The following is a 16745-nucleotide window of genomic DNA, read 5'->3' as shown; positions in this document are numbered from 1 at the left end:
AGCACATGTTAGGATAAGTAAAAAGCATACAAATATTCTTGTATAAAATTTGAATGCTTTTGATATACATTTACACATAGAATACAAGAAAAATCTTTATACAAAGATGAATATAAGACAGCTGCATTTACTGTATATACGAATGGAAAGAGGTCACATGTTGACATGCTTGCAGGAAAATGATGGATTCGAGGTGTTTTCTACAATAGTGAATATATGAAAAGTCTATTTCTAAACGTCCAGTCGCATTTGGATCTGTTTGAAAAAGTTGTGGTTATATTGTTTCAATATGTGGCGGACTGGACTTCGTGCATATTGTTATTCCACAGGTCTTAAAATAAAAAAGAAGTATCATAAACTACTATTGTTCCTACAAATAGTGTTATTCCATATGTATTAGAAGCAGTGTATTGAATAGTCTAAGACCATTCCTCATTAAATTACTCCCTTAAACGCAGTTAATGTGCAAAACATCACCATAAAGGAAAAGCATAAATTCCTATTCAAACAAGAACAGGCTGTTGACTATGCCTAAGAAAGGCTTACATGTTACCTTAAACGGAGTCTATGGAAAAATCTGTATTTGAAAGGGAGATACGAGATATCTCCATTTAATGTAAATACTAATGGAAAGGGTACACACACTGGAATACTTGCAGAGAAATGATGGATTTTTTTACATTTTTTAATTACATCGATATAATTTTTCATGATACGTCAGACATGAGAGACATGAAAAATAAGTGGACATTTTGGATGTTTTGAATACAAAGTCACAAATCCTACGGTATATTTATAAAAAATGCAGTATAATTGTATATGCACAAAGGATATAGCTATTTTCTGATGAAGAGATACACCACACATCAACATTCTATATCGAGGCAAATAATATCTAGATAAGTCAATCCTTAATGTGATATCATGACTGCACCATGATCTTACCACTTTCTTCAAAAAAAAGGCTGGCTAGCATTAAAGGATCATAATTTTTGTGTCTAAATATAGAACTGACAGACAATACCATTGTATGTTGACATAGAGAGACATCTATAGGGTTAAAAAAACAGTATCTCATTACTCACTGAGTGCTGACATTAAGATCTGTGCCACACAGTTCTGTGTCATCTGGTAACAAGTCCTGTGTGATGTGGAGATTTATAGGCAGTTTGTACTCTGCTAATCTAGTAATGACTTACAGCTGCAGTGAGAAGTATATCATGCAAAATATCTGACTCGTTACATAACAATTATACTCGTAATTCAGTGTGGTCACCCATTTATCAGGTCTGTACTGCACACTTCTGTATTAGGCGTTAACAAGTGCTTTGCAATGTAGGCGTAGAACTCCAGAGGGAATTTATACTTTCCACCGAACCAGTAGATACTAGATGCTGTGTCGGGGTATGTTACATAGAGTAATATCCAGGTCTGTTAATATGTGAACTATTTGTAACATAATAATTATGATTCATTGTCTACACAAATGTCAAATAACTTTTTTAATATTGCACCATTTTTAAAGTTATGCTTAGAAAAAAGTATTATACAGTGGGAACAACCGAAAGTTATGGCAGAATCTATGAATACTAGATATAAGAGAGGGACGATACCACATATCTCTACTTTAATAGAGGAAAGGAGATACGCTCTAGGGACCTAATGCAAAAAAGAAATTACCATTTCTCCTACACGAGAGGAATACTATGGCAGCAAGAGGTATATTGTTACAAGGAAGCCCTAGAAACCATTTTGAGGAAATGTAAAAGTACTATATAAAATGGAATTGGCCAAAGTTGAAATTGATGTTTTAATGAACCAGCTACGTGGACTACTGGAACACTGTAGACGACTATTGGCTTATAGATGTGGATATAACGCAAGATTTTTCTAGAATTTTTTTTGTTTTTTAAGTAGAGATGTATGACCAACTAACATCGAACCATGGCTTCTGTGTGCAAGAAGAAGCCCACCGGGAATGTTATCGCAGACAGCAATACGACTACGATGTAGATGACGTCCAGTCGTAGAGTAAAGATATGTAACAAATTTATGTGTCAAATCACAATCCCAGGAGTAAAAAAGTTATTGATAACCGTTTTAATAATAACAGTCTACTAGAAATTTTTGCATCTTCCCAGGCAAAAGAACATTTTGTTGTCAGACTACAAGCGACGATTTTTAACTGTGGAATAAGTCGTTCATGTTTGACGCTGTGAAGGACTGTCTAAATACATTAAATGATACCGAACAGAATTTTTTAGAAACGTGCTCCACTGTATTCTGTGCTAATGACTTCCGTAAGGTGTAAATTACCAGGTAACTTACAAAACTGCTGCTGTACTGTATTTAACAGTGTCTTGCAACTTGTCTGCTGGGGTTGAAAGAGCACATGGAAGTTGACAGGTGTGTAACTAAACCTTCCAGGCAATCAGGAATGAGAAAAAGGTTATAAATTATGTTCTGTCTGCCTATAGTTTTTGCATTATCTATAGCCTGCGTGGATATTGTTGACATACTCCGAAAAAGAGGATATAGGTATTATACAGAAGTGTTATATTAAGGGTTGGGAAACCTATTTTTATCACTCCAGGATATTGTTCTCTACAATACTGTCAAATAAAAATACTATCGAATACGACTGGTTCCTACAAACAGTGTTATTTCAAAGGTCTTAATAAAACGAACTAGTTGTTGAACGGACTTAATCAATTCCCTGTTAAAGAAAACAGGTATGTAGCACTACCATTGTAACTTAATTGTTCTATCACAGTAAAAAATGCACATGACTCACATGTTGCCAGTACTGGAGTAGCAGCTGTCACTATGCATACTATGGTACTACTGTGATGTATATCAATACACATTAGCTTACATGATACTGTGAATGCTAGAGACATGCGTAGAGATTTATGATTTGTTATCGATCTTATAAAATATCCTGGTACACATCCTCCTGATTAGAGTACATGACATAAAGCCGTGATTTATAGCTCTAGGATGGTGCTAGGCATAGCAGTTTGCTTATTGTAATACATAAATCTGATTACATATTTGTGACCATGAACAAGAAATTCATTTTATTTTTGTATCAGAGTAATAAATGTTATTTCCACATCAAAATTGTTTGGAATATTCAGTCGAAAAACTTGTCTTTGTGCTGCTAAAACCTATGTGAATGTCATCCATATATTACAGTGATCCACATTCCTGGGTAACTTCCAGCGTTAACAGCTGGCTGGCATTACCCTGTGTTTTTTTTCTTTTACTTCAGCTGTTCCTTGCAGATGCTTAGGTGAGAGTGATGTTCACCTGGGAGTGACATCTTGCACTAAAAGGGCACGTAGGCCATTACTTTAATAAATGTGAGCCACTAAGTTTCCTCCCAAAGTAGATTTCTTAGGGGGTAGAGTAACATTTAGTGTAAGGAAGCCACATATCTTACCAGTCTTACTAAATGCTCAGACGTACTTCTTCCTGTCCAGAGAATGTGGTATTAAGCTGGTATTTATAATTCCATGGTGATGCTAGACATTTTTGTACTAATAAATGGTATTTTTCACAGTATATCCCACCCCAAAAGCATATCTATACTTCAATAAATAAAGAATGCTACAAAAATTTTCTCCATATCCTGTAAAGGTAGAGGTTAGAAACTGAAGGACGCAAACTATTTCGATGTTGTAATTATGTGTTAAAAATTTCTTTCTCATTGGTCAAACTCGAAATCAGGGACTTTGTACCGAAAGCAAGGAATTTTGTGTCAAACTCGATTCGTCTGAAAGATTCTTTTAGAACTTCAGAAGAGTGTACAGAATTGCAATGATTTGCAACATGCAGTGCTATGTTACAGCGAATCAGTTGCAACAAACCACCCTGGTGGCATTACAAAAAGTTTTGGTTCAAACACTTTAGTGCTTTGTAGTAGAATACTACGTCTGGTGCAAATTGCAATTGCGTCCCTATGTGTAGTATAGAAAGCTCATCACAAAAAATAAAAAGTCAGCGTCACCCGCTTTCCTGGGAGAAGAATCAGTTGCAATGCTCTGGAAATAATGATATAGGAATGCTTTACGTTTATTCTTTTAAATAAGTTTTAAATGTGTTTTATAGTCCAGAACACTGATCTACGAGGCAGATTGTATGTTGTAGTGAGGGAACAGCCCAGGGCACTTCGCCAGTCAGTCAGTGATTCCTGTATGGGACTACTGCCGTCAAAAAATGTTGCAAACAGATTGGGACTTTGCAGCACGTATTGCTATACCGCACAGGGAGCAATATACCTTCAAACTACGATACAGTCATCACCTTAATACATGTACACTTCCTGATTTCCTCCTTAGATAGATGTTCTGGGATATAGAATAATGGCAAGTGTACAAAGTGGGTTGAGATATTACTGTCCCTATCATAGCAAGAGATGTACAGTTCTTTCTTTCAGCTATTTTAGTTAACTTTGTGACTATCGGACTCGAGTATGGGAGCTTTACTTAGAGAGCACGCTTTGTTGTGAAATAAACCTGACTGTGGTGCTAACGAAAAACGTCAGTTCGAAATGATAACAGTACAAGTAAGACTACTTTGTTTTATTGTCCCTTTAGCACATAACACACTTCCCTAACAATGCCTAAACTCATGCAGTCTTACAGTGACAGTTAAGCTCGTTTCATATTCACAATGATGTCATTATTGCTACGTTATGTTTCCACATTAATTAAACAGTTAATCACTGACCAGGGAAGCTTTTTCATTTACACCCTAATATCAATGATTCCCACGAAAGGTACTTATTCGCGAACATGATACTGTTGCAACCACATCTCAAAACTAATCCCGAGCACCTTTCCGTGAAATAACTGAATTACTCGAATAATTTTCGTTATGAACCGACATGAACATTTCAGCTTTTAACTATACATTGTAGCAAATACGTCACACTATTTATCCATGACTCAATTGCATCCGACTGCTCCATGCTGTAGCCCAACAACGACTCTCCGCGCACGTAATGGCGGTGAATGGCCACGAGCGCAGGGGCAGTTGATTTCAGCGGGACAATGCTTACTCAAGAGAAAAGGTGCATTCAGCTTGGAAGATTCCAGAATCAACGATAAGTAAGGAGTACAATATCAGTCACTACATCCTATCATCAAAGGCAACAGGACTTGGTTGCTTATCGTAATATGCAAGTTAATTACAGATATCTGATCGCATTAAGTAATTGATTTCGTTGTGGCTGACCGAGAAAGCAGGTCTAGCAATATAAATTATCCAGTGGATAATGTCAGAAGCTCCACTAGACTGACAGGATCGCATCAGGTTGGTGTACCCCACTCGAACAATGTAACAGAAAATAGAGGATGTATTTCTCACTAAATGCTACTGAATAAATTTTAAGAAACTGCATTCAACAAAAAATGTGTTACCAGCGTGTATTCGACATAGCGATCACAAGAATAAATTAAGAGACAGGCCAGGGGCAGGTACTGAGGCACGGAGCCTATCATTTCTTCCCTCTATCAGTATATCTGAGTGGAACAGGAGAGAAAATCGTTATTAGTATTATCATGTACTCTCCATCCTGCCCTGTACATTGATTTGGAGAGTGTATGTTTAGATGCAGATGTAGGCTATTTTAGGATGATGCCGTCGTCTGAAACGAGACAGCAGCACCAGAAGAAAGTAGTGAACTGCAGTGGATCGACAGTTGGTACAGAGACTGGACGTTAATTAATACAGCGCAATGAACATATATAGGACAAGAAATCCTGTACTGCATGATTACGCTGTTGGTGGAAACAATAACAGTTATGTAACTCCTAGGAGAACTGTCCAGAATGATCTGTATTAGAATGACTACATAAAGCAAAAGAATGTGTCAGGGTCCTCTGATTCATTTGTAGGAATCGTAAGGAAATGAAATTCATCCTAGAAAGAAGAAATAGCTTACAAAGCACTTATTCCACAGATTTTTTAGTGTTGGTCATCGGTCTGGAACCTATATCAAGTCGGGTTATTAGAAGATCCAATGAGGAGCGTCACGCATGCAGTGATAGTGCAAGATGCTTGGCAGCCTCCAATGGCAGTCGCTGTAAGAGAAGCACTCCGTATCACGGAGAGGTTTCCTGTCACAATCCGAGAAAGTATCCCGGGGGAAATGTAATGCCTCCTCCCATACACATCTCACAAAATGGTCACAATGAGGAAGTGGAGCTAAGATGGATATTTACCTACAATCATTCGTTTCTCCGAATGGAACAGGGGTGGGGGTTAAATGACGTTGTCTTTCATCCATGGGACCCCATTCAGGTTCCTACAAAACACTTGAAGGTTGCTTGTCGTAATACGCTAGTGTGATTATAAAATGAGGGAAAGCCTAGCACCCTATCGGAGATCCCTGACCTTGGTGGTAGTATGGCACCAACTATTAAGTGGGATGAGCTCTTGTAAAATATAGTGATTCTTCGCTGTCAGTGTTATTCAGAAGTCATAGGAACCTGTCAATTGCAAAGGTGTGGAGGAAGTTTACCACTATAGACAAATAATGGTGTATTAATACACCGTTGGGCCATTGCCAAATTGGGATATTGCAATTAAAGAAAGAGAAGTGCTGATGACAATAAGCAAACAGCATTTCAGTATCAGGAAGATGAAAGTTGCATATGCTGGATATCATGACGACTTTGTTTCAATGGAACATTTACTTAAATTCTCATACAATACACAAATGACTGGAGGATATACTCTTAGTGGGTTGGAAGATGTCTATATTACACATACAGGCTCATTAGTTACTTACCTGACATGAATGGATTTGTGATGTAAGGTATTCCTATCTGAGCTTGTGTGCTGCACTTTGCTCTGGTGGGGTACTGGCAATTCTTCATGTTTGAATATCCCTGTTAATACGTATGGATTCGATAAAAACTGCACTAGACCGGTGGTCCAAAACCTTACTGTTACCCCTGACTACAGTTAGATATTGCCTAGTACCCCTCTCTATCCCCCATCCATCTAATAACCTTTAGAATGAAAAATAGCTTTCTTCATAAACTTTCTTTTTTAAAATGATGAAAAATAAATTATATTTAGTTTTTGTAGGTATTTTGTTAAATCACGAACTAATGAGTCAAAACAGAAAACTGATATGGCTTATTTATAACAACTTTTTTCTGTAGAATGATGAAGCGGTTCTCAGTGCATACCGAGTGTTACTTAAAACTACTGCTCACAAAAGAAAGGTAATTATCCACACTGAGGCTAGGTGCTTATTACGGAACTTGCTTCCTCTCACCACTCCTCTTCCTAGTGACTTACTCCCCCCATATACTATACTCCTAGTTAATATTAACCAAAGTAAACTGTGTGCACTACGTGCACTACACTTACATCTACTGTTCGTAAATCACTTGATTGTACTTACTTCAGAACTGTCAGCAACTGGAAGACTTTAAACTGCCACCTGTTGTTGTTGTTGTTGTGGTCTTCAGTCCTGAGACTGGTTTGATGCAGCTCTCTTTGCTACTCTATCCTGTGCAAGCTTCTTCATCTCCCAGTACCTACTGCAACCTACATACTTCAAAATCTTTTTAGTATATTCATCTCTTGGTCTCCCTCTAGGATTTTTACCCTCCACGCTGCCCTCCAATACTAAATTGTTGATCCCCTGATGCCTCAGAACATGTCCTACCAACCGATCTCTTTTCTAGTCAAGTTGTACCACAAACTCCTCCTCTCCCCAATTCTATTCAATACCTCCTCATTGGTTATGTGATCTACCCATCGAATTTTCAGCATTCTTCTGTAGCACCACATTTCGAAAGCTTCTATTCTCTTCTTGTCCAAACTATTTATCGTCCTTGTTTCACTTCCATACATGGCTACACTCCATGCAAATACTTTCAGAAACTACTTCCTGACACTTAAGTCTATACTCGATGTTAACAAATTTCTCTTCTTCAGAAATGTTTTCCTTGCCATTGACAGTCTACATTTTGTATCCTCTCTACTTCGACCATCATCAGTTATTTTGCTCCCCAAATAGCAAAACTCCTTTACTACTTTAAGTGTCTCATTTCCTAATCTAATTTCCTCAGCATCACCCCACTTAATTCGACTACATTCTATTAACCTCGTTTTGCTTTTGTTAATCTTCATCTTATATCCTCCTTTCAAGATGCTGTCAATTCCGTTCAACTGGTCTTCTAAGTCCTTTTAAGTCCTTTGCTGTCTCTGACAGAATTACAATGTCATCAGCGAACCTCAATGTCTTTATTTCTTCTCCATGGATTTTAATACCTACTCCGAATTTTTCTTTTGTTCCTTTACTGCTTGCTCAATATATAGATTGAATAACATCGGGGAGAGGCTACAACCCTGTGTCACTCCCTTCCCAACCACTGCTTCCCTTTCATGCCCCTCGACTCTTATAACTGACATCTGGGTCCTGTACAAATTGTAAATAGCCTTTCGCTCCCTGTATTTTATCCCTTACACCTTCAGAATTTGAAAGAGAGTGTTCCAGTCAACGTTGTCAAAAACTTTCTCTAAGTCTACAAATGCTAGAAACGTAGGTTTGCCTCTCCTTAATCTATTTTCTAAGATAAGTCGTAGGGTCAGTATGGCCTCACGTGTTCCAACATTTCTACGGAATCGAAACTGATCTTCCCCGAGGTCGGCTTCTACCAGTTTTTCCATTCGTCTGTAAAGAATTCATGGTAGTATTTTGCAGATGTGACTTATTAAACTGATAGTTTGGTAATTTTCACATCTGTCAACATCTGCTTTCTTTGTGATTGGAATTATTACATTCTTCTTGAAGTCTGAGGGTATTTCGCCTGTCTCATACATCTTGCTCACATGATGGTAGAATTTTGTCTGGACTGGCTCTCCCAAGGCCGTCAGTAGCTCTAATGGAATGTTGTCTACCCCCGGGGCATTGTTCCGACTCAGGTCTTTCAGTGCTCTGTCAAACTCTTCACGCAGTATCATATCTCCCATTTCATCTTCATCTACATCCTCTTCCTTTCCATAATATTGTCCTCAAGTACAACGCCCTTGTGTAGACCCTCTATACACTGCTTCAACCTTTCTGCTTCCCTTCTTTGCTTAGCACTGAGTTTCCATCCGAACTCTTGATATTCATACAAGTGGTTCTCTTTTTCCAAAGATCTCTTTAATTTTCCTGTACGCAGTATCTATCTTACCCCTAGTGTGATAAGCCTCTACATCCTTACATTTGTCCTCTAGCCATCCCTGCTTAGCCATTTTGCACTTCCTGTCGATCTCATTTTTGAGACCTTTGTATTCCTTTTTGCCTACTTCATTTAATGAATTTTTATATGTTCTCCTTTCATCAATTAACTTCAATTTTTTTTCTGTTACCCAAGGAATTCTACTAGCCCTCGTATTTTTACCTGCTTGATCCTCTGCTGCCTTCACTACTTCATGCTTCAAAGCTACCCATTCTTCTTCTACTATATTTCTTTCCTCCATTCCTGTCAATTGTTCCCTTATGCTCTTCCCGAAACTCTGTACAACCTCTGGTTCTGTCAGTTTATCCAGGTCCCATCTCCTTAACTTCCCACCTTTTTGCAGTTCTTCAGTATTAATCTACAGTTCATAACCAACAGATTGTGGTCAGAGTTCACATCTGCCCTTGGAAACGTTTTACAATTTAAAACTTGGTTCCTAAATCTCTGTCTTACCATTATATAATCTAGCTGATATCTTCTAGTATCTCCGGGATTCTTCCATGTATACAGCCTTCTTTTATGAGTCTTGAACCAAGTGTTAGCTATGATTAAGTTATGCTCTGTGCAAAATTCTACCAGGCGGCTTCCTCTTTCATTTCTTACACCCAATCCATATTCACCTACTACGTTTCTTTCTCTCCCTTTTCCTACTATCGAATTCCAGTCACCCATGACAATTAAATTTTCGTCTCCCTTGACTACCTGAATAATTTCTTTTATCTCATCATACATTTCATCAATTTCTTCGTCATCTGCAGAGCTAGTTGGCATATAAACTTGTACTACTGTAGCAGGCGTGGGCTTTGTGTCTATCTTGGCCACAATAATGCGTTGACTATGCTGTTTTTAGAAGATTACCCGCACTCCTGTTTTTTTAAATTCATTATTAAACCTACTCCTGCATTACCCCTATTTGATTTTGTATTTATAACCCTGTATTCACCTGACCAACAGTCTTGTTCCTCATGCCAGCGAACTTCACTAATTCCCACTATATCTAACTTTAAACTATCCATTTCCCTTTTTAAATTTTCTAACCTACCTGCCCGATTAAGGGATCTGACATTCCACGCTCCGATCCGTAGAACGCCAATTTTATTTCTCCTGATACTGACGTCCTATTGAGTAGTCCCCACCCGGAGATCCGGATGGGGGACTATTTTACCTCGGGAATATTTTACCCAAGAGTACGCCATCATCATTTAATCATACAGTAAAGCTGCATGCTCTCCGGAAATATGACGACTGTAGTTTCCCCTTGCTTTCAGCAGTTCACAGTACCAGCACAGCAAGGCCGTTTTGGTTATTGTTACAAGGCCAGATCAGTCAATCATCCAACAAGGCCAGATCAGTCAATCATCCAGACTGTTGCCCCTGCAACAACTGAAAAGTCTGCTGCCCCTCTTGAGGAACCACACGTTTGTTTGACCTCTCAACAGATACCCCTCCGTTGTGGTTGCACCTACGGTACGGCTATCTGTATCGCTGAGGCACGCAAGCCTCCCCACCAACGGCGAGGTCCATGGTTCATGGGAGTAGGGTGCCACATGTAATGATAATAATAATGCATCAGGCGCTGTAACTTTACAGTAGTCATTGATACTTACTGTTGCAAACTCAACAATGAAGCAATTTCTGTTCTTTCACGGGAACTATATACAACTCAAAGAAGGCATTTTCACGAGATATTTAAGCATATGTGGTGTGTATGTCCCAATTTTTCTGTCATAGATAAAGATTTAAAATAAAAAGTATGTATGTAATGGGTGGGCAATGTGAGAAATATGATATTCATACATTAGTTTCATAAGCAGTAACCCCAACAACATCGTGTGATGCATTGGAAATAATTTAGTTGTGTGTCTGGAACACAATTGTACCATTTTGTTTTTACCAATCGGAAGATTACATTTTACCCCTAATGGTGTAATTAGTCCCAGGTTGGGAGCCACTGCACTAGACAAATTTGGGACCTGCTATGTCGAATGGGGACGTAAAACCATTTTGTTCGTAACGGTAGACAAACTGGCTCTTTCAATTGGCACTTGCATTGCATGAAAGACGTTATGAGCAGCATCTGTTTGGGCCGTCTACAGCTACAAATTGCAAATACGAAATGGCAGGTATATACTGAAACACCAGAGAAAATGCACCTGATATCTCTTAGGAAGAGAACTCTGTGTCTCTGCAGACTACAATATTGTTGCGTTACGGAAAATAAAATGATGGGTAAGCTATGTGACATATTTGGAACGTCAGTTCTTGGAGTCAAGTGCAAATTTTTGACTAGAGCAGCAGGGTTGGATGCCCAAATTCGTCTCTGCAAATAAAGGTGTTAAGGACATTTAAAAATCCTATTAAAGTAGAAAAAAACTTGATGTGTCGGTGCAGTAAAAAACGAGGTGGGAGCGCTAGTCGTAGTATCTAGGCTTGTGTGTGAAATGCTATAGACCCTACTGGGTCTACAGTGTGTAGGCACCATCTTTACCCCATCCAAAGAAGAGAATTCAATGACGCATTTGTCTTTCTGCACAGTCGTTCCGCCATCAGAGAATAACGACTTTTTGTGTCTAGTATAGCTGATGCGAATATGGTTACTATACAGGATTTATTCTGGAAAAATGTGACAATGTGATGAACTGTTAATAATGCCTTATTTCTGGAAATATCCCAAATGAGTATTATGCGGGTTATAAAATTATTGGAGTGTGTTTAAGACCTGTGGGAGCTACCTACACACAGTTCCTGGGCAGTCGTTGCTTGAGCACTTTATCAGCTCTGGAGTGTTTGCTGGAAAGACGAGTAGCGAAATGACGTGCAGTGAATCACCTGTCTATTCGTCCCTTGAGGCCCACTGCATGCCTGAAGCGGGGCGAGGGTTATTTTGATATTTCAGGCATGGCCATTGCTGGCAAGCTGTGCAAGTTACTATTGCCTGAGGGGCCTCTCATCCTCACATGCGAAGCGGTACCCTCCCAAGCACAGCACACTGGACTGTGGCGCTGCAGTGCCAGGGGCACAGCGGCTGTCAAACCTGTAGCTGCCGGTGGGAGAGGTGCTCTGGACACTGGAGGCAATGACACGTGGGACTTTTTCTAGCCTTTTCATTTGTGACAAAGATGTCATTGTTGTTGTTGTTGTCTTCAGTCCTGAGACTGGTTTGATGCAGCTCTCCATGCTATTCTATCCTGTGCAACCTTCTTCATCTCCCAGTACCTACTGCAACCTACATCCTTCTGTATCTGTTTGGTGTATTCATCTCTTGGTCTCCCTCTATGATTTCTACCCTCCACGCTGCCCTCCAGTACCAAATTGGTGATCCCTTGATGCCTCAGAACATGTCCTACCAACCGATCCTTTCTTCTAGTCGAGTTGTGCCACAAACTTCTCTTCTCTCCAATCCTATTCAGTACTTCCTCATTAGTTGTGTGATCTAACCATCTAATCTTCAGCATTCTTCTGTAGCACCACATTTCGAAAGCTTCTATTCTCTTCTTGTCCAAACTATTTATCGTCCATGTCTCACTTCCATACATGGCTACACTCCATACAAACACTTTCAGGAACGACTTCCTGACACTTAAATCTATACTCGATGTTAACAAATTTCTCTTCTTCAGAAATGCTTTCCTTGCCATTGCCAGTCTACATTTTATATCCTCTCTACTTCGACCATCATCAGTTATTTTGCTCCCCAAATAACAAAACTCATTTACTACTTGAAGTGTCTCATTTCCTAATCTAATTCCCTCAGCATCACCCGAATTAAGTCGACTACATTCCATTATCCAGGTTTTACTTTTGTTGATGTTCATCTTATACCCACCTTTCAAGACACTGTCCATTCCGTTCAGTTGCTCTTCCAAGTCCTTTGCTGTCTCTGACATAATTACAATGTCATCGGCGAACCTCAAAGTTTTTATTTCTTCTCCATGGATTTTAATACCTATTGTTACCGTTCTACCCCACTGGTGGTTGTAGTTTCTCAAGGGGGTGGAAGAAATTGTTCAAACATGAGACATCAGTACAGTTCGTTGACATATATGCGTATAGAAACATTCCTTGAATGTTTTGAAATTTGCGCAGTTATTAACAAGTCTGCAGTAACCTTTTAGCGTCATACGCATCTAACGCAGATATTAACATTAAAGTGTGTAGACAGTTTTCTGGATTGGCGTAAAATATTTTAACTCACTAATAATGCGAGGACAAATTCCTCACACGTATTAAGAAATTATAGCCCGCATCTCGTGGTCGTGCGGTAGCGTTCTCGCTTCCCACGCCCGGATTCCCGGGTTCGATTCCCGGCGGGGTCAGGGATTTTCTCTGCCTCGTGATGGCTGGGTGTTGTGTGCTGTCCTTAGGTTAGTTAGGTTTAAGTAGTTCTAAGTTCTAGGGGACTTATGACCACAGCAGTCGAGTCCCATAGTGCTCAGAGCCATTTGAACCATTTTTTTTTTATTAAGAAATTATAACACTTCTGATAGGTACATACTATATCCATCGAATTTCAGGCTTCCGTTATACTCTGAAAGCGTCTGGGTAGCCATGACGTCATTTTTGGATCATAACTTATAGTAACTAAGATGAATCTAAATAAAAAAGGATGTTATGATTTTTTTTGAATAGTCTTCTGACGTTTGATGTTACCAGGCACAAATTCCTCTCCTGTACCAACATCTGCATATCAGAATAGTACTTGCAACCTGCGTCCTCAATTATTTGTTGTAGGTATTCCTATCTCTGTCTTTCTCTACAGTTTTTACCCTCTACAGGCTCCTCTAGTACCATGGAAGTCATTCCCTCATGTCTTAGCAGATGTCCTATCATCCTGTCCTTCAGTGTTCTGTATACGTTTCTCTCTTTGCCGATTCTACAGGAACCTCCTCATTACTTACCTTATTAGTCCACCTAAGTTTTAACATTCTTTTGAGTACCACATTGAAAATGCATCGATTCTCTTCTGTTCCGGTTTTCCCACAGACCATGATACGCTACAATGCACAGCTGTGCTCTAAATGTACATTCTCAGAAATTTCTTCCTCCAATTACGGCCTATGTTTCATATTAGTAGACTTCTCTTAGCCAGGAAAGCGTTCTTTTTTCTCTGTGCTAGTCTGCTTTTTATTTCCTCCACGTTTTGTCTCTCCTGCATTAGTTTGGGTCCAAGGTAGCAGAATGTTTCAGCTTCTACTTCGTGATCACCAAGCCGGCCGGGGTGGCCGAGCGGTTCTAGGCGCTACAGTCTGGAACCGCGCGACTGCTACGGTCGCAGGTTCGAATCCTGCCTCGGGCACGGATGTGTGTGATGTCCTTAGGTTAGTTAGGTTTAAGTAGTTCTAAGTTCTAGGGGACTGATGACCTCAGCTGTTAAGTCCCATAGTGCTCAGAGCCATTTGAACATTTTTTTATGTTAAGTTCCTTGTTATTTGCAATCTGCTACTTCTCATTTCTCTCGTCTTTCCTCGGTTTATTCTCAGTCCAGAATCTATACTCACTAGACTATAAATTCTATTGAACAGAACCTGTAATTCTTTCTCACCTTCACTGAGGATAGCAATGTCATCAGCGAATCTTATCACTGGCATCCTGTCATCCTGAATTTTAATCCTACTCTTGCTTCTTCGATGTATAGATTGTTGTGCATGTTGCATATTGCCCGTCTTTCCTTATAGCTTACTCTTATTTGCTTCGGAATTTCGGACATCTTGCACCATTTTACATTGTCCAACGCTCTTTTCATGTCAAGAACCCCTATTACCATGTCTTGAATTTTCGTCAGTCCTGCTTCCATTATCAAGTGCAACACCTGAACTGCATCTGTGGTGCCTTTATCTTTCCTCAAGCCAAACTGATCGTCATCTAACAGATCCTCTGTTCTCTTTCAAATTCTTCTGTATATTATTCTTGACAGCAACTTGGATGCATGAGCTGCTTGTTATCTTCAGAATTATGCGGATAATGTTTTGCCAAAAGTCTGAGGGTATTTCACCAGAATTATAGATACTACACACCAACTGGTGGCCACTTGCCAAAATGATTTTAGAAATTACGATGGGATGTTATCTATTCCTTCTGCCTCACTTGATGTTAAGCCCTTCAAAGCTCTTTCAAATTCTGACTGTAATACTGTGTCCGTCATGTCTTCTAAATCGACTCTAGTTTCATCTTTTGTAACGTTATCAGGCAACTCATCCTCCTCACAGAGACCTTGAGTGTACTCCTTGCACTTTTCCTCTGCCTCTTGTGCCTGTATCAATGGTATTCCCTTTGCAATCTCAGTGTCGCCGCCCTTGCTTTCAATTTTACCAAAGATTGTTCTGATTTTTCGGTGACATCTGTGATCGCTTTTTTAGAGACGTCCACTCCTCTTTAAATGAACTGCCTACTGTGTTATTCCTTATCACAGTATCCACATGTTTAGCAGTCTTCAAACTGCCTCATGTTGTGAGAGTGGGTCATAAATAAATACCAGATAAGAGCACAAGTGCGCGGTTTCCCTACATAAGGGACATATATTTACATAAATACCAGATAATAGCATAACTGAACGGTCTGTTAATGAAAGAGTCATAAATAAATGTGGTTGCAAATGGGCTACTGGGAGAGGGGGATGCTGGGGATGGCCTTGAACATGGTAGGTGGTGATCTTTTGCGTAAGGGTCATAAATCACAGTGGCAGAAATGGTACAGACCCTCTACTGAAGTTAGACCCTAATCCTTATAAATTTGTTACTTCGCCATGTTACAAGACATTTCACTTACAACTTCGATAGAAATTATCAGAAAATATAGAGAATTTTTTTATTTTTCATTGCTGTGTACCACAGGTGGCCACAAAATGTTTTGGATCCCCACCACGTCGGATCGAAGGAAGACATCGAAGCCGTTCAGAGGCGGTGTGCTGGTTACCGGTAGGTTCGATCAACACGCGAATATTAGGATATGGTCCGTGAACTTAAACTGGAATCCCTGGAGGAAGAACGACGTTCTTTTCGCGGAACACTATCGAGAAAATTTAGATAACAGGCATTTGAAGCCGAGCGCATGAGGATTCTACTGCCCCCAAAGTATATTTGACGTAAGGACCACGAAGGTAAAAAATAGATATTTCTCGCTCTGCTTGCGAGGGGAACAAGAAAGGAAGTTACTAGTAGCGGTGCAAAGTATTCTCCGCCACGCACCACACGGTAGCTTGCTGAGTATGTATGTACTTGTAAATCAAGATATAGATATTGTACACAACACTACAACTTGAGCTCAGGCGTCTTCTCTTCTCAGGAAAATCTCTTCCGACTGCGAAACGCAAAATTGTATCAACTTGTGTCCTGGTCTACAACGTACAAGACAGGACAAATTTTTTAATGACGCCATCTACATAGAAGATATAGCAATAATTCTCGTACAAAGTGAGGTCAGTTTGTTTGCTCCATTCAACAATTTGCCTGTTTACGCTGTATTTCCATGTAGGCATGGCTTTGTTTCTCAAGT

At 39.5% G+C, this 16745-nt stretch overlaps 1 protein-coding gene across 1 annotated transcript in view; it reads right to left on the bottom strand.

Moving 5' to 3' along the window:
- Positions 1–6887, bottom strand: part of LOC124765112 (hairy/enhancer-of-split related with YRPW motif protein) — a 148864-nt gene extending 141977 nt beyond the window's left edge. Inside the window, exon 1 of the mRNA XM_047249136.1 lies at positions 6800–6887. Within this exon, the coding sequence (XP_047105092.1) occupies positions 6800–6887 (88 nt within the window). The remainder of the gene's footprint in view (positions 1–6799) is intronic.
- Between the last annotated feature and the right edge of the window lie 9858 nt (positions 6888–16745).

The sequence above is a fragment of the Schistocerca piceifrons genome, chromosome 1 (genome assembly GCF_021461385.2).
Source record: "Schistocerca piceifrons isolate TAMUIC-IGC-003096 chromosome 1, iqSchPice1.1, whole genome shotgun sequence".
NCBI lineage: Eukaryota > Metazoa > Arthropoda > Insecta > Orthoptera > Acrididae > Schistocerca > Schistocerca piceifrons.
This window is presented reverse-complemented; position numbering and strand designations above follow the sequence as displayed.